This window comes from Suricata suricatta, chromosome 3 (genome assembly GCF_006229205.1).
Source record: "Suricata suricatta isolate VVHF042 chromosome 3, meerkat_22Aug2017_6uvM2_HiC, whole genome shotgun sequence".
Taxonomy (NCBI): Eukaryota; Metazoa; Chordata; class Mammalia; order Carnivora; family Herpestidae; genus Suricata; species Suricata suricatta.
The window spans coordinates 25833851-25858554 of record NC_043702.1 but is presented as its reverse complement, the minus strand read 5'-3'; the positions used below and the strand labels follow the sequence as shown (position 1 = coordinate 25858554).

Below are 24704 nucleotides of genomic sequence, written 5' to 3'. Positions count from 1 at the left end.
CTTTGAACGGTTAGGCATCTGGGGCAGGAAAGAGTAAGAAAGACAAGGATTGATTAAAAAAAAAAAAAGCAATTCCACAAGGTTTGTATTTGTCATGTTTGCTTTGTCCTATGTGGTCTCTATACCATTTGAAGCAGATTGGGGCATTAATGTCAGTCATAAAACGTGGCTTGTCTTGTTGGTAAATAGAAGGGTCTGAACCTGATGGAGAGCTTGCTTACGTGGACGTTATAATAGTGAACTCTATCTCTGACTCTTGGTAAGATATATAGCTCATATATATGAGCTTGTATATAGCTTGTATATAGTACGAATTGCTAGCTAGAGCTTAAAATGTTGCACAAAGTGTAGGAAAATACGGACACCAGATAATGTTTACTTAAATGTGCAGTTATGTACAGGTGGTTCTTCCTGTAAAAATCTACTGCGCATGTATCTTTGCTCGGCAGCAAAAGTCTTAAAGGAGGATGAGATTGTCTCAAGCCAATAATTCTGAATCAAAATATAAGGAAAGCATGATTTCTCTAGACTTCTTCTCATTAAACCCAGTGGTTTAACAAATTAAAATAGGATTCTGTTCCTTGGAATTTTAATTGCCTACAAACACTTCCAGTTGTGAGGAGCAAGGCTCTATCTAACACAATGTAATAAAATATTTAAAAACCAATATTAATTTGCATACACATTTACTCCCCTGTATATTCTTCCAGAAAATGCCACTCATGTGATGGGTGGAAATCAGTCCCATTTCTTTATATCTTGTTTTATAATAATCAGAATCGCAATCACTGAGGAAAAAACAGTGTTTTATCATTCTCTTTGTTCACTGACATTTTGAAAAATTATTTTGTTGAACTTGAATCTTAATCAGTGCAACAGATTTGAGCTGAGAAAAATTAAGACCTACTTGTAAAATTATTCTGTCTGGCTTGTTTTAAAATGTAAATATAATTTAATTATCACTGTAGTTTCTTCCTTGCCCCTCTCTTCTGATCCTGTATTTTCCAAGACATTATCAAATTTCCTCCTTTCTAATTTGCTATCATATAAGTGTCATCATATTTTTTAAGGGTTTTTTTTTTTTTTTTTGAGATTTTTAAAATCTCCACTTAGGGGAGAATTCTAAATGCCCCACCAAATCCTTTTCATTAGCAGTGAGCAGATGAAAATAATCAGTCATGGAAACAAGTTTTCCTGGATTTATTTTTGGACAGCCTAAGCCTTTGTTTTGATTAGCATTATGTATGGGCTTTATCTGTCTCTTGTTATTTCTTTTTTTTTTTTAAGTTTATGTATGTATTTTGATGGGGGAGGGGCAGAGAGGGAGACAGAGAATCTCAAGCAGGCTACACGCTGTTAGTGCAAAGCCTAATGTGGGGCTTGAACCAACAGACCATGAGATAATGACCTGACCTGAAATCAAGAGTTGGACACTTAACTGACTGAGCCTCCCAGGCTCCCTATGTCTCTTGTTCTATATCCAAGAATTCTGTTCTCAGAAGAGGTACCTGAGTGTCTCAGCTGGTTAAGCATCTAACTTTGGCTCAGGTCATCATCACACAGTTGGTGGGTTCGACCCCTGCTTCGAGCTCTGTGCTGACAGCTCAGAGCCTTGAGCCTGCTTCAGATTCTGTATCTCCCTCTCCCTCTGCCTCCCCCCACTTGTGTTTTCGCTCTCTCAAAAAAATAAATAAGTAAATAAACATTTAAAAATTCTGTCCTCCCAAAAGAATAAAAACGATAAGAGAACCACTTTAGTAGTAATTTGCAAAAAATAAATTCCTCTGATAACTTGAGAATATATTAATCATTGGTCAATAAGGTATTTTTAAGTATGACTTGCATATAAATTAACTATATTGCTTGTATGTGCCTAAGAAAAATAGCTCTCTCCACCTACCAAATACTGCCTCAAGGCCTGGCTCTGGTTCTGTTGTTGCTAAGCGGTTAGTAGGCCAGGGAGTGTCTCACGGTCACTGGTCATCACTCCTCTGTCTTTCCTCTCCTGGCGACTCTTTCTGCTTCAGGGTACCAAGCTTTTCCTCTCATTCCCTCACACTTCACTGCTCCTTAGCACATTACATAAAGCACGTGCTTTGACTGTCAGGGGAGGCTGGAAATTCATCTCAGGAGCAGATGACCAGAACAACTGGTGCTGCCTTGCAGATCTGGTAGTGAAAGCATGATCCGACTTGGCATCGTGAGTCCTGAGGGGAAAAGGACACTGAGTCGCTTGCTGCCCGCTCACGGTGTGGCTCATCTCACAGAATGACTCACCATTCAGCAACACTCATAGAAAATACAATTCGAAACTCAGCCAGCTGATGAGCAAAGAGAGAGGAGCACATATGTCTTAGGCTGTCATCGCAACTTTTAATAAATATGCAAATGCTAGGTGGTTATTAGAACCCCACATGAGAATAAAATGTCTTTTTCTATAACTTATTTTGTTAGTCCTCCTCAAACCTGAAGACAGTAGGCAAAATGAGTAATAACAGAGGAATCAAGATTCAGAGAAAAATCATCTTTAATAGTATGATTCAGCTTCAACAGCCTGAAAATTAGATTCAAGATTTTCTGTCCAAATTTTCTATTTGGAAAGCCGGATTGAGATAGTGTTGGGAAACGAGCATCTCTGATTCTTCACTAAATGACTCTAGCTTGAAGGGTCAGCTCCCCTGAGTGAACTAACAAGCTTCTCTTTTGCAAAACAAGTTACATTTGCCCAACTAATCGTTGGTTTCATTCATGTTCTGCATTGAAACAAGAGATGGCAAAATGTTTTGAAAGGGTGCAAACCCCATAGGAGAGCTTTTCAGAGTCTGTGGTCAAGGATCCAGAACTGATGTTGATTTTATTCTCTCCAAGGAACCTCTTCTTCTGAACACCTGCATGTAACATGTTCATATCTTGCTAATAGCACTCATCATATGGATCGTGCTGCTGGGCTTGTTACTGTTTTGGTCTGCATCCCTAGGTTGTTAGGGTTTTGAGGTGGAAGCTGTGCTTCATTCATCTTCATGGCCCTTTCTGTATGTGATGCAGTGATTGTTTCTTAGTGAGTACTAATAAATATTTTTGAATTGATATAAAGAAGAGAAAGAGTTCATACCCATGCTATGTTTTGAGATCAAGAGTTGTGTAAGCAAAACAGGCCTACAAAAATTATTTCACAGTATGAGCAATGCACTTGAGCGAATAATTGTATTGGGAGAAATACTGGATAAAAAGAAGCAAATGGAGAAACAGAGAGGAAGCTAGAATCAGAGTGAGGGCTGTAGAAACGTTGGCTTGAACAGAAAGGAATTAAGTAGGAACTCAGAAATACTGCAGTGAAAAGAAAGTCAAGAAATGATATAACGGAAGATGGCATGGTCTAAAAATGGGAGTGAAAATTTGGAGTAAAGAAAATATACCTTTGACTTAATTAAGATAGCAGTATGACACCTGATTAGATATTTTCTTGATGGTAAAAACTAATGAACTGAAAAGAACATGAGAACTCAGAGTAGATGACCTAAGAAACATCTACAACAGCTAAGAAACACATGGACAGTCAATAAATTCTCAAGCTCATTCCTGCAAAATTGAGCCCAATGTAACAGTAGGGTCCACTTGACAGCACTGAAATATCCTGCAAACAGAACTTTACAGTCTATGCTCCTATTGATCCTCTGGGGGTAATGTGTAAGAATCACCTCACTGTTCTAGGTCAGGAGCTCACATAAACTTTATTTCTGACAAATAGACAATCTGAATCTGAAAGCAAATGAATCTTCTAAGTCCTAGATTTATTATCCTTCTTTAGCAGTATTGTCTTGGAGGGATGAATCGTATTTTTGAAGGTCAGCCTGAATAAAAATATCACCAATGCCCTTTTTCTCTCTACTTCATCTTTGAGTCTATAAAATGATTTGCAAATGAGAAGTTTTTTTGTAATAAACAGCATTTCTCTACTGAATAACAGGGATATTTAGTTGTTAATTTTAGGGAAATGTTTTGATTTCAATTAGATATGCATCTATAGCTTTATTATTTTAAAAAATGATAAAAGTTTTTTGTAACCCATTTATTTTCCTTTTTGGCATGACAAAAAGAATGATGCTCCCACTTGTTTTCTGATTTTAATCATTAAGTATTTTAATATTTATAAGACTTCTCTCATAAGAGAGAATCATCATCATCATTTACTATTACTTTATAAGCAATTTTAAAAATGAAATTTTTAGATACTTTTTCTCCTTGCTGCATTTTGCATATTGCTGTGCTTTATCATAAAGGCTGTGTACATTTTCTTTCTTAAAAAAATCATCTGTTGTTTTTTCTCATCAGCTTACAAATTAGAGATTTGTGGGCACACCATTGGAAAGAATGGAATAAATCTGCTTCACTCAGAGCTTTACCAGAACAAAAATGCTAACATAGGGAAAACTGCTTCCCCCCTACCCTGAAAATAAAGCACTAACTTGACCTAGGTGACAAACATATAAGATATTCCTCCAGGTCAGTTCTCACCCAATTCTTACAAGTCTTAATTTCAATCAGAAAACAAAGAACTAAGTTTGAAGAAAATGCAGGTACTACTTTCAAAAGTCACATTTTAGGAGGGAAAGCTTGTGTATTTGGTATAACAATGATCCCAGTGTCCTCATGAAATACCTGCCATCCAGCCTATGAAAATTATAGTGCTTGAAATGCCCTGTGGACCACATTGAACTTAATATATGATCTGAATGAAACATTAAAAGTACTGCTCAAGATGGGGCACCTGAGTGGCTAGTGGGACTTTGGCTCAAGTCATGAACTCATGGTTCATGAGTTCAAATCACATGTAGGGCTCTGTGCTGACAGCTCAGAGCCTGGAGCCTGCTTCAGATTCTGTGTCTTCCTGTCTCTCTGCCCCTCCCTCACTCATGCTCTGTCTCTCTCTGTCTCTCAAAAATAAATAAATAAGCATTAAAAAAAATACTCCCAAGAGCATCAATGTTTTGGTGACACAGATTTCCTTTCTAGTTGGATTTAATTGTTTAAGGAGGAGTAAAATGAAGCTACCCTCACTGATAGTTTAATATCTTAGGACTGGAATCACCAAATAAGATTGAATTTATTGTTGTTGTTGTTTTCATAAATTTTTTTATGTTTTTTATTTATTTTTGAGAGAGAGAGAGAGAGAGAGAGAGAGAGAGCGCACCAGCAGGGGAATGTCAGAGAGAGAGGGAGGGAGACACAGAATCCAAGAGAGAGAGGGGGGTGGAGGGAGACACAGAATCCAAAGCAGGCTCCAGGCTCTGAGTTGCTGTCAGCACAGAGCCCAACGTGGGGCTCGAACCCACGAACTGTGAGATCATGACCTCAGCCTAAGCGGGACGCTTAACCTACTGAGCCACCCAGGCGCCCCAGTAGTTGTTGATTTTAATGTGAAGGAATATAAACTTCCCAAATTACGTTTAACTCTTTAAAGTAAATTTTAAATTTTTTAAATGATTTTATTTTCTGTTTGAGAGACAGAGAGAGACGGCACGAGCAGGGGAGGGTCAGAGAGAGAGGGAGACAGCACGAGCTGGGGAGGGTCAGAATCTGAAATAGGCTCCAGGCTCTGAGCTAGCTGTCAGCACAGAGCCCGACAGGAGGCTCGAACCCACGAACCATGAGATCATGACCTGAGCTGAAGCCTGACACTCAACCGACTGAGCCACCCAGGCGCCCCTTTAAAGTAAATTTTAAAAATGTTGAGCATTTCTTTAATTCTAATTGGAAATACTGGAGTCTCCTGTGCCCCAAATAATGGTGAATTTCACCTCTGCCTTATGTTCTGTGACGCATTGAATATGAAAAAACTATGTAAATACAAACTGGTTTTCTTCACCTGGTCTATAGAGAAGTGAAAATTACCACATGTGCTTTTTAGAAAATATTTTGGAAAATCTATTTGATTAAAATATTGAGGTGGTTCTTTTATTTTGTTCTATAAAATTTTAAGTATGGTGCGTTAATTCATGTGGTTGCATTAAAACCATACTTCTCTTCCTGTATCTTTTAATCACTTTCTTTTTCCTATCAGACCAAGTCAGACATGCCTCTGATTTCATGGTGCGTGTCAGAGTTATCCAAGAAACAAAAACAGGGCAGACATAACAAAACTCCCTGATTTCATGAAAGTTTTTTACTTCTATAGCAAACTTTTCTTCAGGAAAATAAAACCTCAAAATAAGCTCAAACAAAACATTATTGAAGGGTGGAGGATCTCTCTTAAAGTTGGGAAGAAGGTATTGGTAAACTTTCAAGAGAAATAGAAATGAACCAGAAATATTTTCAGGCATGTTCTGAGAACCAGGAACTGGGCAATCTCTTCATGATCTCCCATGTATGAAATAACAAAGTCATAATTTCATTTTGAAAAAAATAAAAGCTACAACAATAGTTTTGTTCTATTGTTAACAAACAATAAGACTTTTTTCTTATATCTCAAGAAAAAAATAATATACCTTTTCATAAGTTTTTAAAGTAAATTGGATTTTGACTGCCATAAAATAAAATGAAGGCTTATGAAACCTGATTTACCATACCATGAAGAAACCTCATCTATCCCTTACATGGGATTGTGTTTTTCATGCCAAATGAAACTATTTTTAAACATAGTATTGCTTATAGTTACAGTGGGATCTTTCCTAAGCAAAATTAAGAAGAAAATAAAACTTACCTTGGACGCCCTTTGCTTTGCTTCCTGAATCTTCGTTTCTTCATTTTCTTCAGATTGTCTGCATTTATCTGAAGCTACCTCATACGGTCAGGATCCCACCTCAATCCCATTGCAAAACCCATTTGCCTTGCTTCATGTCAGCCTACCCACCTATATAGCATCCTGTTCTTACATTTTTTTTTCTTTTTAATTCTGCCACTCCATCAAAATCCATCTACTTTTCTCTTTCTGCTGGGCTCCTACAATAGAACAACGAGAGCTAGTCCCATAATCAGTTACAGTTTTCTGCTTTCTAGACATTTACATTCAGACATAAAGCTCCAATGTCTTTGGCTGGTTTAAGTATGATACAGATGGCACCCACAATTTGCAAGTATTTCTAGAAATATACTTGGTAACAATGAAACCAATATACAGACGAGATCTAGATTGACATGGTAAATAACACTGAAGCAGAATTATCAATGTACAATTTTATTTCAACAGATTTCTAAGAGGTATTTTCTAAAGTAGAATGTGTATGTTATTTGCAAATTTCTGAAGAAAACTTTGAAGTTACTATTACTTGTCCTTGTTTGTTATACATAATGAAACTTTTATATCTGTGGATGGGAAGAAATTCATTGAATAGTATTTTCCATGAGATGCATTAATCAGTCCAGAATACAAAAGTAGTCATCTTTTTTCTAGAATAATTTTTGTCATGAAGAAATTCAAAATTCTAATAAAGTCTTTCTTCTTTCCTATCATAATATGACCAAATTACAAATATAACTTTGGACTTGACACTTATTTTCTTACTTAAAGAGTCTTGCAAAGTCTCTTGATTTTGCCACTTAGAGGTCCTAGAAAAAAGTCTTAAACTCTTATCAATTTTACTTGTTTGGAACTTTTCTAGAGAATGTGCCACATTATGTTGTGTTGTGGCTGAACTTTTATTTCACAAAAATTACTAGTGAATAAAAGAGAGATAGCTCAAAACTGTATCTTCTTTTTTTTTTTAGTTTTATTTTCACAGCATTTTAGTTTTCAGAATTTCATAGTGTAATTAATTCTATCATACCTTTGCCCACAGATTATTGAAATTTGGTGCTCTGGTATATATATATATATATATATATATATATATATATATATATATATATTCAGTTATAATTTGAAAATTATAAAGTTATAATTTGAAAACTCAGTTATAATTTGAAAATTACCACAAACACTTATTAGTGACTTGAAGTCTGCCAACTGGTTTTAGGGCTGGTGTAAAGAGGATATTTGTGGATGATATTTTATATAGTTACAATGGCAAAAAATAAAGTAGGCAGTTATAGAAAGAAGATGGAGAACACTTACTTAAAACATTTATAGTTCCGGAAAGACTTGCTGAGAAGAAAGCACATACGGTTGGTGTTGTGTGCTGCTATTTGCACATTCATTCTTAGAAACATGTTAGGACTGAAGGTTTAAGCAAACTATAATTACATAAAAGGCATGTCAGTCCCTCTTGTGCTGATTGTACCCTATGATGTGTTGTGAACTAAGTGATTTTCCCATCACATAGTTCCTAAGTTCCATATGCTTCTGGGTCACAAGGCCTCCAAAGATTTATGTAAGTGATCCTCTAATGGGGATGAGGTAGCAGGAGTGAACAAAAGGTGATTTTTACCATTTTATCATAACTAACATTTTCTCCTAGACGAAATAACTACGTTTATAGAGGTAACTGGTAAAAACAATTCCTGGTGTACAATTTATATTCCAATGACTTATTTTGGAACCTGGAGTACTTTTCCATTTTTCCATCATATCCTCTGTCTCAAGCATTTGAAACTCTAGGAACATTGATTCACCCAAATCCTAGCCTCTCTCTAGGTGGTCGAAGTCTTTGAGGTTCCCAAATGTAAGTGGAACTTTAAAACCATGGAGAGATTTTTATGTATATGAGTGCTGGCACCTGCATAAACACACACACACACACACACACACACACACACACTACTGCATTTCTACACACACGGTTAACTTTTGTTTATCCCACAGTTACTCTAAGTGTGAATTTATTTAAGGTCTCTTAGTTTTATTGATATTTCATCTCCCTATTAATGTTATTAATGCTGTCTCATTGGACTTAATGAAGAAGTGTTATTAATGCTATTAATAATGTCTCAGAACTTACTTTACCCCAAATAGATGTCTCCCCCATAAACTAAATTGATCTTTGTTTTAATCAGTAAATCTGTAGAAGAAATCTTTGGAAGGAAAGGCTGGGATGCAAAGACCTCCAGCTGCAGCACTGGCAAGGCTGACCCTCTGAGATCAGTCAGTCTGACTAAGGAAGGACATGCCATGCTGGCCTCTTTAATTAATGCTGAGGTGCCGAGGAAACAAACAAACAAAAAACCAACAATCTGCTCTTTTAATTTCCTTCTTTACCCATTGATTACAGGAAATAGTTTCAGAGGAGCCATTTGCTCTCCAAATCAAGCAAGGAACTTTTCTTTCCCTGTTTTTATGAATTTATCAAGGGTATTTGTCTAAGAGAGTGCTTCCAGCTACACAATGCTTTCCTTGTTGACTAGCTTCCATCAGCAGCAGCAATTAACACCCGTTTCCTAGGCAACCATTCTGTACCCTATTGAGAAAAACCTTTTCTAGACAGGAGCATTCTGTCTAAAATTGTTTTGTTTTCCTTCTTTCAAAAGAGTATGGTAGGCTTACTTGTCGTTTCTTTTAACACAGCATTATTATATCCGTTATTCTTAAAAGCAGAAACATTTACTGGCTTTTATGTTTCATATGGTTGAATTTATTGTTAGTGTCTCTTACTTCTGTCTTAACAACCTGAAAGAAATCAACAAAAATATGTTCTCAAGCATATGCCAACTTGTTTTGGATTTTTTGTTCACAATCTAATCGGTGAGCCTTTGCATGTTCAAGTAATCACAGCTGGTCCTGATGAAAACTCAAAGGGTACACATTCAAAATCAAACTTCTATGTCTACCAACAATGTCATGCGTGGCTCAGAGGCAAGTTGACGTTTTCCAGGACCACTGAGAAAGTTTTAACTCCATTGCTTTTGTTATGAATCAACCAAGCAGTATCAATAGATTAACATAACGCAATAACTAAACTAGAAATATGTGCCAAAAAACAGGACCTTGAGACTGTGTTAAAAAATTTGACATGATAAAATACCAGAAGAACATAGCAATGATATCACATGAATCAGCACTTGGAATAAACCAAAACGTTATTACAGATATAAATCCTGAGTAGTATGGCATATTATTGAGTAATACTATATATGAGTAAAATTTAGTTTATCATTTTAGTTTAAAGACTATATGGCAGGAACCTGGTGTACTGTCTATTAGGCAGTGGCTCCAGATTTAGGCGAGGGGGTACTCATGCGGGAAAATGGCAGAATTATCTCAGTATATGGCAAACACTTTCATGTCTTTATATCTTGTCAGTCAAATGATGATTATAGACTTAGGTGACTGCAAGATAGCAAGAGTGATTAAACCAGTGATACAGAATTTAAATAAGCAACTGATACACATCATCGCATTTAATTGCCACAACACACCAAAAGATGAACACCAGTTTAATTCCCACTTTACAGATGGGGAATCTGAAGGTTAGAGAGATTGTCACTTGCAACTAGTAAGAGATAAAGGTAGAATTTTCTGACACCACAATCTACTACCATAAAATATTTGAACTACACTGATGGAATTCAAAGCAGTGTCTAAATGGGATAGTAAGTTACCTTTATCCATTATTTTGCCAGCTTTCCTATTGAGAAAATGTATTATTGTATGGCTTCAGTATATTGATGGGAAATAAAAGTGCCTGGGTAGCAACGTATCTAATAAATTTGTATCACCGTATGATGTTTATTCATTGTTTAGGTGAAATATAAGTAGCTTAGCATGATATCTCTTGAGGATTAGCAGGTAGGTTTCTGTAGGTGAGAGCATGTCTTATTAGTTTCTTATACCTATTTACCTCCTATATATATTTCTGCCAATTTATTTCCCCAATACCAATAAAAATATTATCTTTCCAGAATTCATTTTATCTATCAAGGACTGCTTTGATACTGATTTTTGAATACTGACCCATTCCCCATTGGCCAGAATAAGTTCTTAAGACAGACTTTACCTTTTACTTAAAGGTGTTCATCTGTAAGTGACAATATGTTACCACCCATGGCTCTGTCACCTGGGTTGTATCTTTGAATCCCTTATTTTATATCAGCCTATAATCAAAAGCATTTTTATTATTAGACAAATTTGTTTTAAGTAAGTTGATTTTAATGTTTTCCTTCAAACTGACTTATGGGCAAGTTACTCACCAAAGTAGATCATGCTTGTCATTCACTGTATTTAGATATGATATGACTTTAGAACCATCTCATGAAATATTTTTATATTACTTACAGAAACTATCTCACTACCAAATGACACTATTGAAAAATAATAATATTCCATTGCTGGTTCTTACTTTAATGCAAAGAGTACTGTTAGTTAGTTACATTGAGAACCTGACATTAACCAGAGTGAGAATAAAATACAAATATGATATACTCCTTAACTAATACAATTTTTAACATAAACTAAAAATATCCACTACCAGAAAACGTTAGATGTTCAAAAGAAAGATAACTGAGCCTTTAATAATTTCCATTTATGCTAATGTTTTCAGCTATGAAGATCAATGTTACCTTTCAATTATATGTAATTTCCCAGTTTATGTGTAATATAGATTCATCTTTATGATCTTAATCTTATGAACAACTAAATCCTATTTATAATTTTATACATATAATGTATCAAAGAAAAAATAACCAAAAAATAGGGTACTAGGTAGGAAAGGGACTAAAGAAGTAGAAAAAATAAACACTGAGAAATGTAGTTTAATCTCTTATGTCAAAAATATTTTTTTCGTGTTACTAATTTTTCTCAGGAGAAGACTGGGGTTTCAGGCCTTTTGGAGTGCTGTTCAGAAGATGGTCCTGAATTGGGATGCTAGCAGAAATCTAGAGCTGGTTAGAGCCCAGGATCTATGCAGCCAGGAAAATGTGTATGAAGCCAGAAAATAAATAACAAAGATTTTACTTCCCTCTAATAAAAGGGAAGTTTTTTCCCTAGGCAAAGCAAAACAAAAAAACATTGTCCCTGGAATCAACGTAGATGATTGCAGATTAACTATTATCTGATGTTGGTAATAGTCATTGCCTACTTGGTCTGGACCTTTCATTGCTCTTCCTTTAAAGCAGAAACACTAAGGTAGAAGACCTAGAAGAATGTCTGACTGGGAGAAATAGAGACAACTTGGTGAAGAACTCCTTGGAAGTCTTGAGCTCCTTGCTGGTCCAGACCTGTTGTATAATTATGCAACTGAGTCTGCACAGCAGCCTCTGAGACAAGTGCTATTATTGTTTCCATTTCGTGGATGAGGGGTTTGAAACCCAACTAGTCTGAGTAAATTTCTTTTTTAAAAAATTTTTGTAATGTTTATTTTTTTTTAAGAGAGAGAGAGACAGAATGCAAGTGAGGGCGAGGCAGAGACAGACAGAGACACAGAATCTGAAGTAGGCTCCAGGCTCTGGTCTGAGGCAGCGCTCGAACTCATGAACCCGTGAGATCATGACCTGAGCTGAAGTCAGCCACTTAACTAAATGAGCCACCCTGGTGCCCCATTCCAAGTAAATTTCTTGGTATGAAGTAACTAGAAAGTAGCAATGTTAGAGTTTGTACCCACATTTTCTCTGAATTAAAGTCCATGTGACTTCTTTTAATCTACAATATAAAAGGGAATGATCTCTCTGATAGAAAGACTTCATGGATAGATGGATGGTTTGATGGATAGATAAGTGGATAGAGTGATTTAGTAGAATGGGGGAATTGTACATATATCATACACATATAAATCATAACTCATTTTTATTTTTGTAGGTCTGAGTTTGTCTCTTCCTTTATCTTCTGTGTTTGTTTGGCATATTTACCATTAATCTTCTCTGAACTTTCCTCAAACCCTGAGTGAATTTTTTCCTGTCCCAGGAGCCAGGCTTTAAGGAAAAGCTCACCCCAGGAGATCTGCTGATTAGGTTTCTGTTGGGAAAAGGCCATCTGTCCTTGGTGGGAGGAAGTTTCCACCTCTGCGCTGATGGCAGCCCTTGCTTGGAGGAAGATTTGAAAGTGACGAGACCAGTCCCCCAGGATAATCCTGTGCTCATGTTTTATTATACTGTGAAATTAATATTAGACAATGATATTTCCTGTTTAAAAAATTTTAGCATGTTAAACTTTCAAAAAAATTGAAGATAATATGTCATTATCTTAGCTCCCACACAGCCTGTTTGATTATTCTAAAATAGCATTTCTTAAAGTCTGTTAAGTTCTCTTAAGGAAAAATAGATAGTTAATTCTCCCAAGATTGAGTTAAATTGTTTTCTTACATGTTTTGCTTAAATATATACAAATGTAAATTACCTTATTCATAAGCTCTTATTGAACTATGAAACTCAAATACATTTATAAATAAATTTTACCTGAAACAACCAACAAAATTCAGATGTTCCACTACTTATCATGTAAAATAAACTATTGTTTTACTGAAGCTATTGCTCACAAGTGCAGTAGTGGCTAATATACAGCGCATTTTTATTTAGGTTGGACATGCCCACATTAACGGAGAAAAGTAATGATTCTATTTTTCCTTCCCTTTTTTCTAAACTATTTTGAAATTTTGTTGTGTAGTGTGCCATGATGTTATTTGGCCTACATCTTCTGTGAATGCATTTTTTATTGTATAATGTTCACCTTGTTCTCTTCTCATGAGCCCACAATTAGATAAACTAATGATTCAAGGTATTACAATTATTCTAAATGCAATTCCAAACAAAAAGAGAAACAATGTAGCATTGCTCAGTTATAATTCGTTCACACAAACCAATAGATATTTTTTATTATTTTTATTGGACTATTTTCCCAATTTAAGAAATTTTTTTCATGTTAAGTATTTGCAGACTCTGGAAAATTCATCAGTGGTTACACAAGAATCTGGGATGCTCATTTAAGAAATACTGTTTTAAAATGCATCAAGACATAAACAAGATTTCAGTAAATGATTAATTTAGGGGGTTTAAGTTAGTAAATATAATAATAAGCATGGGTTATTTCTTTTTTTAAATTTTTATTTATTATTGAGAGACAGAGAGAGACAGAGCATGAGCAGGGGAGGGGCAGAGAGAGGGGGAAGACACAATCTGAAACAGGCTCCAGGCTCTGAGCTGTCAGCACAGAGCCCGATGCGGGGCTCGAACTCAGAAAGTGCAAGATCATGACCTGAGCCAAAGTCAGACGCTTAACCGACTGAGCTACCCAGATGCCGCTGGGTTATTTCTAAACTTGTGTAAATAGCGTGAAAAAATCTTTCATGTTAACTTTTCATACTTTTAAAAAAACTGTTAAGCGTTCATTCTGGGTAAAGACCAATGAGAGGAGTTGCAAGGACTGCAACAATGTTAAAGGAAGAGTCCTTGACTTGGAACGTTTACACAGCAAGGGAGACAAGGCATGTGTACCCGCGCAATTCAGTGCAAGATGTACGAAGAGCTGTAGAAGATACTATACTCTGCATAAATGCCAACAGGGAAATGCAGGAATGAAGCATAAGATACCTGAGTTTTATATATGTCCCAATTTCCTCAGTGTTTTCTCCACCTCTCCATTACGCTGAATTACCTATGAAGCCCTGAGGTTCTAGAAGTACTAAAAATCACTTTGATATTAAATGTCTGAATTTTATTAAAAATGAATATATGGAAGTGAGGCAAGTTATCTATTACACTATTCAACTTTATCTACAAGATATATAGGTAGATAGGTCGATAGATGATAGACAGATGGTTACATACATACAGATATATAGATAATGGGGAGACCTAGTTATTGCTCAGTTGTGGTCAACTACTTGTTTCATAGTTTCAAAGTACATTGAAGAATAGCAGTTTCATACTTAGAGTGATTGTTTCCTTAGTTCATACCATTAGAAGAGTTTATGTATTTCCACTGGGCATTCTCACATGACTGTTAGGGAAGTTTATGGTTATTTTCTCTTTACTCCTTCTGCTGTTTTGCTGCTTGAGAGAAAACAGTATAATAGGAAACCTGGGTTCTGATTTCAGTTTGCCCCCATTGGCTGTGTGAACTTGAACCAATCTCGTTACCATGCCTAGCCTACATATCTTCACTACAAAATGAGAGAATATAGATACAATCTACTCTTCAAGCCCTTTAGCTATAAAGCTGTGGTGCTGTGAGTTAAATTGCGTAGGATAAAACCCTACAAGAATGAGCTCTATTTTATTAGTTTGAAATCATAAGTATTCTTTCCATTTTTTTTTGTAATATTGAAAGAAGATCCTCCTTAGTTTAAGCTAAATTGAGAGTATAAAAATTTGTTGTAGGGGCGCCTGGGTGGCTCAGTCGGTTGAGTATCCGGCTTAGGCTCAGGTCATGATCTCAGTTCGTGGGTTCAGTCATGACAGACTGAAAGTCAGACATTGAACCAACAGAGCCAACCAGGTGCCCAGAGATCTAATTATTTATAAGTTGGTTTTGTAAGTATGATATTTATAGGGAGAATGTCTGATTCTCTGGCCTACCTTTATTAGTCCTCTGTTTCCTCATCTGCAAAATAGGAGTAATAATAGTAAGTCATTCATTGAAATAATGAGGGCAAACACCTCAGCAGAATGCCCTGGCACATAGTGCACACTATTACTGTGACTGCTACCCACTCCAGATGAGGGTGTTTCTACAGTGCATCTTTCAAGGCTGTATGTAGTCAAAGTGTTAAGTGGCTACTTAAAAAAATCAGAAAGTTAGATGTATAATGGCAAATATACCCCATCAGGTAATCTAGCTCTTAAAATTCAGATAAATCGTATTCAAGTGGATTGTTCACCCCAAAAGCTGACTTTTAAGCGCTGTAGTCTGGCATCTTGGGTGGGGTGTGGAAGGCTTTCCAGGGAAGGCTAAATCTAAACGAATCAGACAAGAAATAGAATTCCCCCTGCCCTCCACCAACTTGCCTATAAATGTGAAAAATCTGATCATAAAGAAGTTAAAGTAAGTATTTACTCTAAAAGCTAACATTGTGAGAAGAAATCCCACCACCCCCACCCTCCTTGTCTAGGGTTGTATGTGGGATTATCTGCTAGTTTGATCGATGTTCATATATAAAGATAATGAAAAGTCAAATTCTGGAGAATTTATTTCTAATCTAGAATATACCTGTAATTTCAAAAGGCTTCTTTCATTTGTAGTTGATGATATATAGAACATTGTTTCTTGAATATTCTTCTGACTTGGTTATATCAAATTAACATTGGGATATGCTCTGGAAGGCGCCACTTCAGGCCAATTATCTGGCATCTCACAGACTGGTCATTTTAATGATGAACCCCCCGCCCCCAACCCCATCTTGTTAAATGAAGCGTTTGCACTGATGAGGTGAGTATACATCATATAAAAATATTTAAAACTTCTACTGTCTAAAAAAAGAGTAACTCTTTAGAAAGAGACCATCTGATACATCATTTCCATGTGTTTCATTCAAATTTTATCTTCTCAGGTTTTTCTTAATCAGTATCATTTACATTGATCCTGGATAATGCTGTTTGGTCACAAATTCACATTTTGAGGCATCTTTTTTAGGTGCTAAATCATGATATTTCTGCAAATCAGCACAGAAACTTGTAAAGAAAGTTTTCTAGAAAACCACAAAGCATTTTCTATTAAATCCAAAATGAATCTTTTCTTCTCTGAATTTGTGTTACTTGGTATAAAACCTTTGTTTCTGTTCACATGAATAGCATTTTAAAAAGAAATTGCCATACAAATTAATTCTTTTTTTTTCATTCTGTGTTCATTTTGCCTACCTCCCGGAATGCCAAGCCCTTTTATTTTCCCTTTTTATTCTTTTTTCTTTTCCTGGTTGCAATATATGTATTTGCATTTTATCTACAATTTAGTAAATTCTATTGTACTTTTTTGGGGGGGGGAGGAGAGACAGAAAATAAAATTCTAATCAGCCATATTGTTTCCTTACTTTTCCTCTCTGCTGCCTGTTTTGGACAACTCATTACTTTCTTTTGTCCCTGTGTATTCCAGAAGAGGTGTCTGCAAGGATCGTTCAGGTAGTCACCGCTGAGGCTGTCGCGGTCCTGAAAGGTGAACAAGAGAAAGAAGCTCAACACAAAGTCCAGCCTGCAGCTCTGCCTTTAGGTAAATGGGAGAGAACCCTTGGTCAGGGGCTGTATTGGCTGCACCCCGATCACAAGACCATGTCTTCACGTTCAAAGAAAAGCCCTACCTCGTACCTCATCCTTACACGTAACATTCATCCAACACCTCTGTTGGGAAGCCCTGGCATCTATTTTCACTTTCTTCTCAGGTTCACTTGTGGTATTTGGAGAGTCTTTAATGGTGATAAGCTTATAGTTAGACTTTGCCCCTAAACTGCTGTTAAATTTTCATTTCTAGACCACTGGAAGATATTTATTATAAAAATAAAGCCAAAGCATATTGATGTCACGACACTCACTTATGTAGAAAATGTGTTAAAAACTTCCATTAGAAATGATTACTTCCCTTTACGGATTTTTAAAAAAATTTTTTTAATGTTTTATTTATTTTTGAGAGAGAGAGAGAGAGAGAGACAGCGTGAGCAGGGGAGGGTCAGAGAGAGAGGGAGACGCAGGATCTGAAGACAGGCTCCAGGCTCTGAGCTACCTGTCAAGACAGAGCCTGACGTGGGTCTCAAACCCAGAAACCGCGAGATCATGACCTGAGCCAAAGCCAGACGCTCAAGCGACTGAGCCACCCAGGTGCCCCCCGCTTTATGGATTTGGGTGAATGCCTATCTAGTCTTTCTCCCTGAACCAGCTACAGAAAACCTATAGTCAGGGTTTTGTTAGAATCATACGTGACTTCGTATCCCAGTATGGTCTTCACTTGGTTCATCTAAGGGCGCTAGATAGTATTGCTCTCTCCCTTGGTCACAAGTCAGATATTCTCCTGGGCCAAAGAGGTAGTGTAATGGTGCTTGTCAAAGAAAACACTGTTAGTCAAAGGCTTGCTGCCCATTCTCTAGATAGATGGTAGGTAGGTAGGTAGGTAGGTAGGTTGAGAGACAGATAGATAATAGATCGATAGATAGATAGATAGATAGACAGACAGAGGTGGGTATACATGCAAAGACACAAGAGAGAAAACTCTTAGGTTCAACATATGTCTATTTCACAGATACATATAACTAATCCATAGAAAAGTGTGGTCTAAAGACTAAAAAATATATATCCAATGTATGTCTCATGTACCCTTAATGTTTGATTTTCTGGTCAGTACCCCTTTAAACAATTTAAACAACTCAAAAAATTAAGCAATAAAAATCCTGCTTTCCCAGAATAATCAATACTCATTATTTGCAATAGAATGTTTTTTGATTATAAAGGTTTATTTTTCTCTTAAAACAGAAGGGAAAATATCGTATTCAAAGCATTGACCTTCTGCTTACGGTTCACTTCTGTTCCTTAAATAGAAATCCCCCACCCATTTTTTAAAAATTTGAAACCTTAAAATATGTTATAGAGAAACCTACAGGGTCAAGAGATTAAGAAGTCACCTGTGACCCCAAACTTCCACCTGATACCTGATTTAGGAGAGGGGAAAACACATGCTCTTTAAATAGATTTTTCTGCTGGCCTTGATGATAAACATTTCGTCTTTCAATTTCTCAACTTCCAAGGAGTGGTCATAAAAAAGGCAAGAGTCGTGAAAAGAAGGAGAGTTAACTGTGGAGTTAACATCTTTTAGAACCTTTCTCTTTGGTTCTCTACGTATAATGTCTAGGCCAGAAGACGACTCGGCTCCCACTAGCGCATGGTTTCTGTCGGAAGGTTGCCTCAGGCTGTGACAGGTTCATTTCTCTTTTCTGAGAATACATAACAGAAGATGCGTTTTGACATCAGACCTGGTGGACAAAACATTGTTTCAAAAATATATCACCTACAATACTGTGAATGATGAAGGTTGCATGTGTTTCCAGATCAAAAAGTTGAACAACATAGAGTTCTATTTGTTTGTTTTTTTTTTCAGTCAGCTAAGCTAAATCCAAACTACAGTGCATGCCTGTGTGTTTGAACATAGTAGATTAGGCCAAGAATATAATATTTTATTAACCAAACAAGAAGACACAAATTAATGGGATTAATGATAGAACTTTATCAGGCATTGATATCCATTCTTTATAGGGAAGACAAAATGAATTTTTTAAAATATTAAATGCTTTTCTTTCCTTTTAGGTTCTTTAAAATATGTGCCTCAAGTAATGGGACAAAAAAAATAAGTCAAGTGCAACTTGCTATTGAATCTTTTCCTAAATTTCGTGGAGTGGCCTTTTTAGAGATGGCAGAACTGTTACTCATCTACTGACCTAGCACGATTAATTGCTGTATCTCATTTTTTTACTGTTTGCTCTTTAGCACCTGAAGAGACACCTAATCTGCCTCCTTCTCCACCTCCATCACCAGCCTCAGAACAGACTGTCACAGTGGAGGAAGGTAAGGCCATTGGACTTTTTGAGGTTTGTCTTCTGATAAAGGGTAAATGAACATCAGTTGCATAAGCAGTAGACTTTAGTATAGGTTAGGACGTGACCCAGCTTGAGAGGTGCCTGTGTCAACCAGTCAAGAAGAAACAAAGACTCTACATAGATGTATAATCATTTATCTATACAAAATCAGAAGTAGAGGAATATGGTAAATAAAAAGAGGAAAAATCTCCTTGAGACACGAGAAGGTAACTCTGTTTAAATTGCTTGAATAGCTACAGAGAACCAGTTCACTTAATTAATGTAAAATGTTTAGACAGAGTAGATACAATCCTATTTTAAAAGTGACTGAACAAAAATAAATGTATTGATGAAATTATAAGGAAGTATGTCCAAAAATGTCTCTGTTTTGCTCACTGTTGTGGTGCCAAGGCCTTCCCTAAGGCCTGGGGCATAGCAAACTCTCAATAAATATTAATGAATAAGTGAAGAAGTCAGTGAATGAGTGTGATATTGAGAGCAGTGAACTGGAAGCTGAGACCTTGGCTTCTTTCCTGCTGAGACCTGTTATTGTCTATGAATATATTTATGCTTTTAGTCAACATAGAATGCCATGTCAGCTTTTCAGTTCTGTAAAACAGAGGGATGCTTTTGAAGAATATTTATTCAGAATCTGAACTGAGAGGCACTATTGAAAAGCAAACTATTTTTGGTTTTCTGAATTAGATCAGTTAACTTTTGTGTATTTTTGAGTTACAGGAGAAGGCAAAGAACAACTATAGCTAAAGTGTTATTTCAATATAACTTAGTTTTCATATACTAATATCAAAATTTTAATACTATTCCATTTTATTCACTTATCGTTTTATTTACTTACCATTTGTTGACCCTTTTAGCAATTATTTTACTGGGTTAAAAATTGAACATCACAAAGACTCACTGTTTTTTTATAAGTTGTAATTAAGTTCATTTAAAATATTGATTGAGTTCCTCAATATAGATTTTCTAATTTAGAGAACTGTGAACTATCTGAACATAATTTATCTATTATCACAGATTTATAAACCTAAACTTGTTTTAGTGAGTTTTTTCTTTCTTAAATTGAAGGGGTTTTTTTTCTAATTTACTGCCTGAAATAGTGTTAACTGAACTAAATTATTCTAAAGAATAAAAGAAAATTTGGGGACTATAATCAGTGGATATAATCAGGATTATTAGTTAATTTCCTAAAAGTGTGATTCGATCTTTTCATTTATAGATTTGAAAGATTTTTTGGGCCCTATTTTCATCCATTCATTGGCACATATTTATAGAGAACCTGCAGTGTACCCAGCACTCTTCAAATTCTAAGTATACACTAGTGACCAAAACAGTCATGATCCCTCCGTATAAGGAACACACAATCTGGTGGAGAACAGAAATCCAGTAAATAAGCTTACAAATAATCTCAAGTTGTATTAGCACTAGGAATCGAGGAAAAGAACAGAGCTTTAAGATCAAACAAGGAAAATCTTGTTTTATTGGATGCTGAGGAGACAGTTAAGGAGCTGAGCTCAAAAGCATGAGGAAGAGTTGGTCAACCAAAGATGCAGGGAATAGGCATTTGGGGCAGAAAGACTAGGATGTGCCAGGGAACTCAGGTTGGCAAGAGCATGAAGAGTTCTAAGAACTGAAGACTTCCCATGGCTACTGGGTAGTGAGGAAGGGGTTGAGTAGTGAAGGAGTTTATGAGTCAGCAGTACTCAACTTGGTTCATGAGCCTGGATTTCTTTCAGAATGCTGTGGAAAGCCTTCCATGCCGGCTGTACTTCCCTCAGGTCATTGAAAATGTTTCTGAGCCCGTACTTAGGGCCTTTCAAGTGTCAGAGAATCTTCTTAACCCAAGATGTTCACTTGGGTATGATGTTCACTCCAAAATTGGCTGGAAAGCAAATAATTTACTCTTCTTACTCTTGTATGGAGGTTGGAGCAGAAGGGGTAGTAGGACCCACCATCCACCTGGGAATTCACCCAGTCTGCTTTCTGACAGGAGATATCATGGATATAATGAAAATATAAATAACCCATAGAATCGTTTTCAATTTTGATACACATTCCACAGTAACTATTTCATTATATTTAGAGATTGTTTTCCCCAAGTTGTTTTGAGTATATTTGGGGAAATTGTCAACTTACTTCCTATTGAAGATGATCCAAGATATTTCATCCTTAACATTTTTCAAACCAACCTTGTATTTTTATTGAATTATTATTTTTTATTTTTTTGAAAGAAAGCATTAAACTATATGAAGGCCTAATGATTTGCTTTTAAAAGGATAGCCATTTTTTTACTTATATGAAAAAAATGCATGCATTATATAAACTCTACATCATTACTTAAGAGATCAAGTAATATTCTTACCTTACATATGCGAAAGATATGGGTCTAGAAAATTCTACTAACCCTGTCTTATTTTAGACTCCTCTGAAAACATGTATAACACTTTTTTAGGTTTTGTTTATCATAAAATAAATTAGTGAAAAGTCACAACACAGGATTCAGTTCTTCAGTTTTCCAAACCAATTGGTTTTCAAAGACCCAGAAAAAATTCTATTAATGTGTAGCTCATTGCAAATTGGGTGGAAAAGGAACATACAGGTTTTTCATCTAGGAGAAATTTTTAAAAAATTTTTTAATGTTTTATTTATTTTTGATACAGAGAGAGACACAGCATGAGAGGAGGAGGGGCAGAGAGACAGGGAGACACAGAACCGAAGCAGGCCCCAGGCTCTGAGCTGTCAGCACAGAGCCTGACATGGGACTCGAACCCACAAACTTGAGATCATGACTTGAGCCAAAGTCAGAGGCTTAACTGAGCCACCCAGGCGCCCCTAGGAGAATTTTTTTTACCTACCTACCTCAACACAGCCTCAAGGAAACTTTAATCTAAAGGCATGTGACTACAATTCATTTATACAAATGCTAGAGAGATCTTGGATTAAATTGAGTAATTCAATGATTTTTGAGGATATGATTATTTTTATTAATTATCAAAAAATTTTAAAGCTATTCTTTTTAAAAAAATTTTAATGTTTTTTATTTATTTTTGAGAGACAGAGAGAGACAGCATGAGCAGGGGAGGGCCAGAGAGAGAGGGAGACACAGAATCTGAAGCAGCCTCCAGGCTCTGAGCTAGCTGTCAGTACACAGCCCGACGTGGGGCTCAAACCCACGAACCGTGAGATCATGACCTGAACCAAAGCTGGAAGCCAGTCGCTCAACCGACTGAGCCACCCAGGCACCCCTAAAAGCTATTCTTAACCAAAGGGGAAGCATGAACATTTCCACCAAAAAATAATTTAAAATGTTAATTGCTGTAAGTTATTAATATTCTTTTATTATAATTGATATAATAATTCTTAGAATGTGTGCTTATTTGTGGAAACAAAGGAATTTTGATGGAAAAAATAAATAAGTAGCACACTTAAAAGGAAACTCAGACACAATGAATCAATACTGCAACTAGTTGTTATGTTTTCAAATTAATCTCCTTTTTCTCTTTGGCCTAACTATAATAGTTGCATTTGGACTGAACAGTTAGAATTTGGAAGCCTGTGCAAGAACAATGGGATCATCTGAAAATAGAACTAGGAAACTTTCTGCCCTTTTAGGTTTGCTGCAGAATCCTAGGGTGGTGTTTTCCTGTGCCAGTGATGTCGTAACATTATCGTTGCTGATCTAAAGCATTTTTCCTTCCATATCATTCTGGGCAGCAAAAGCTTGCAGAATGGAAAGGGCTAGAGATAGTGGAGAACAATGTAAGTAGAGGCTCTTGCCCCAGGCGGTGGAACAGAAGCTGTGAGGCCAGGACAGGCAAAACCACTGAGCCACGGAGACCCCAAGAGACTCTGTCTCTATTACAAAGTGACTACTCATTTGTACCAGAGGGTACAGACAGACCAAGGCTGGGTTTTATGTGGCAAACCTTACTTTAACTCTGTACAAATTTTCAAATGCTTTAAAAAAGTTTATATCAAAACCAATTAGGGAAAATGTATTCCTCCACTAAAATCAGGTAAGCTTCATATCTGAATATTATCATTATGCAACAGAACTTTGTAAAAATCCAAGGTTCATGAGATAGCCCTATCCTTTGAAGTATCACATTACAAATGAAATAGAATATTTTCATGGTGAAAGCAGAGTCCCTCTTCTAAAATATGTACTTATAGTAAAAGGAAACATTCAACCTTGACCGTAAACAACAAAAGCAACTTATGAAATGAATTCACATTTTATAAATCTCTCAAGTTTGCTTTGATGTATCAAATGAATGGAAAGCACAGGTACATGACAATTTGTCTGAATATATTGAAGACAAAGATGCTAACATACATGGAGTCCAGCATTGAGCTTGGCATTTTCTCAGATATCTCCTCATTTAATCCTCCCAGCAACCCACAGAGATAGATACTCTTCACTTCCACTTCTTTCCCCTGGATATCATGGCAGTAATTCAAGATTGCAATCCAAAATCTCAGTCCCTGCGATCATAGCCCACTGTGTCCCTAAAGCCATTCTTATCTCTCGTTTCTTAATGTGGGGCTAAGAAAGGGAAGTGATCTTCCAATGAGACATTTTTCATTTAAGCTACTGGACCAATTTCCTTTTTTTTTTAAACCATTCCAAAATAAATAAGTCACTTACTTATAATTGTTGTGTATCCCACCTCCATTGGGTGTGAACCAAGAACACCTGCCGTACATGATTCTGTAACAAATAAGATATTTCTTCTATCATCATTGTTGGAACCAGGCATGCTGTTTGGTTTTAGCTAGCCATGGTCCTCTTAGTATAACTTCCCTAACACATCTCTGGAACCTGTAGATGGACGTGAGGCTCATAAACCCTAAACAGAGACTTGGAGAACATACAGCTCAGAGTACCAAGACCGGGCTTTGCTAGACATTCTTTTTGGAGTTGCCTGGACATACAAATATTACAGAGAAGTTCCTTTTCACTGCAGCCTTTAAAGTTTTTGGGATTTTTGGTTGTTGGGTTTTTTTTTTTTTTTTTTGCTATTTTTGTTGTTTTAATGTTTAAAGACAAAGTTTTCAGAATAGGAAATACTGTTTCTTTAAAATATTATAGATCTGAAGCAAGACTCTGTGCTGTTTTCACATTTGGGCACTTTCAAAAATGAGCGATGGCGGGGTGCCTGGGTGGCTCAGTCGGTTAAGCCTCGGACTTCGGCTCAGGTCAGATCTCACATTCATGGGTTCAAGCCCACGTCGGGCTCTGTGCTGACAGCTAACTCAGAGCCTGGAGCCTGTTTCCTGTCTTGTGTCTCCTTCTCTCTCTGCCCCTCCCCCTCTCATGCTGTGTGTCTCTCTGTATCA

At 36.3% G+C, this 24704-nt stretch overlaps 1 protein-coding gene across 14 annotated transcripts in view; it reads left to right on the top strand.

The window, feature by feature from the left end:
• The window catches only part of MAP2 (microtubule associated protein 2), a 274592-nt gene that overhangs the window by 206799 nt on the left and 43089 nt on the right, over positions 1–24704 (top strand). For all 14 annotated transcript variants that reach the window (XM_029933945.1, XM_029933944.1, XM_029933938.1 and 11 more), the window contains 2 exons: positions 16886–16999; positions 19258–19335. In XM_029933945.1, the coding sequence (XP_029789805.1) occupies positions 16886–16999; positions 19258–19335 (192 nt within the window). The remainder of the gene's footprint in view (positions 1–16885; positions 17000–19257; positions 19336–24704) is intronic.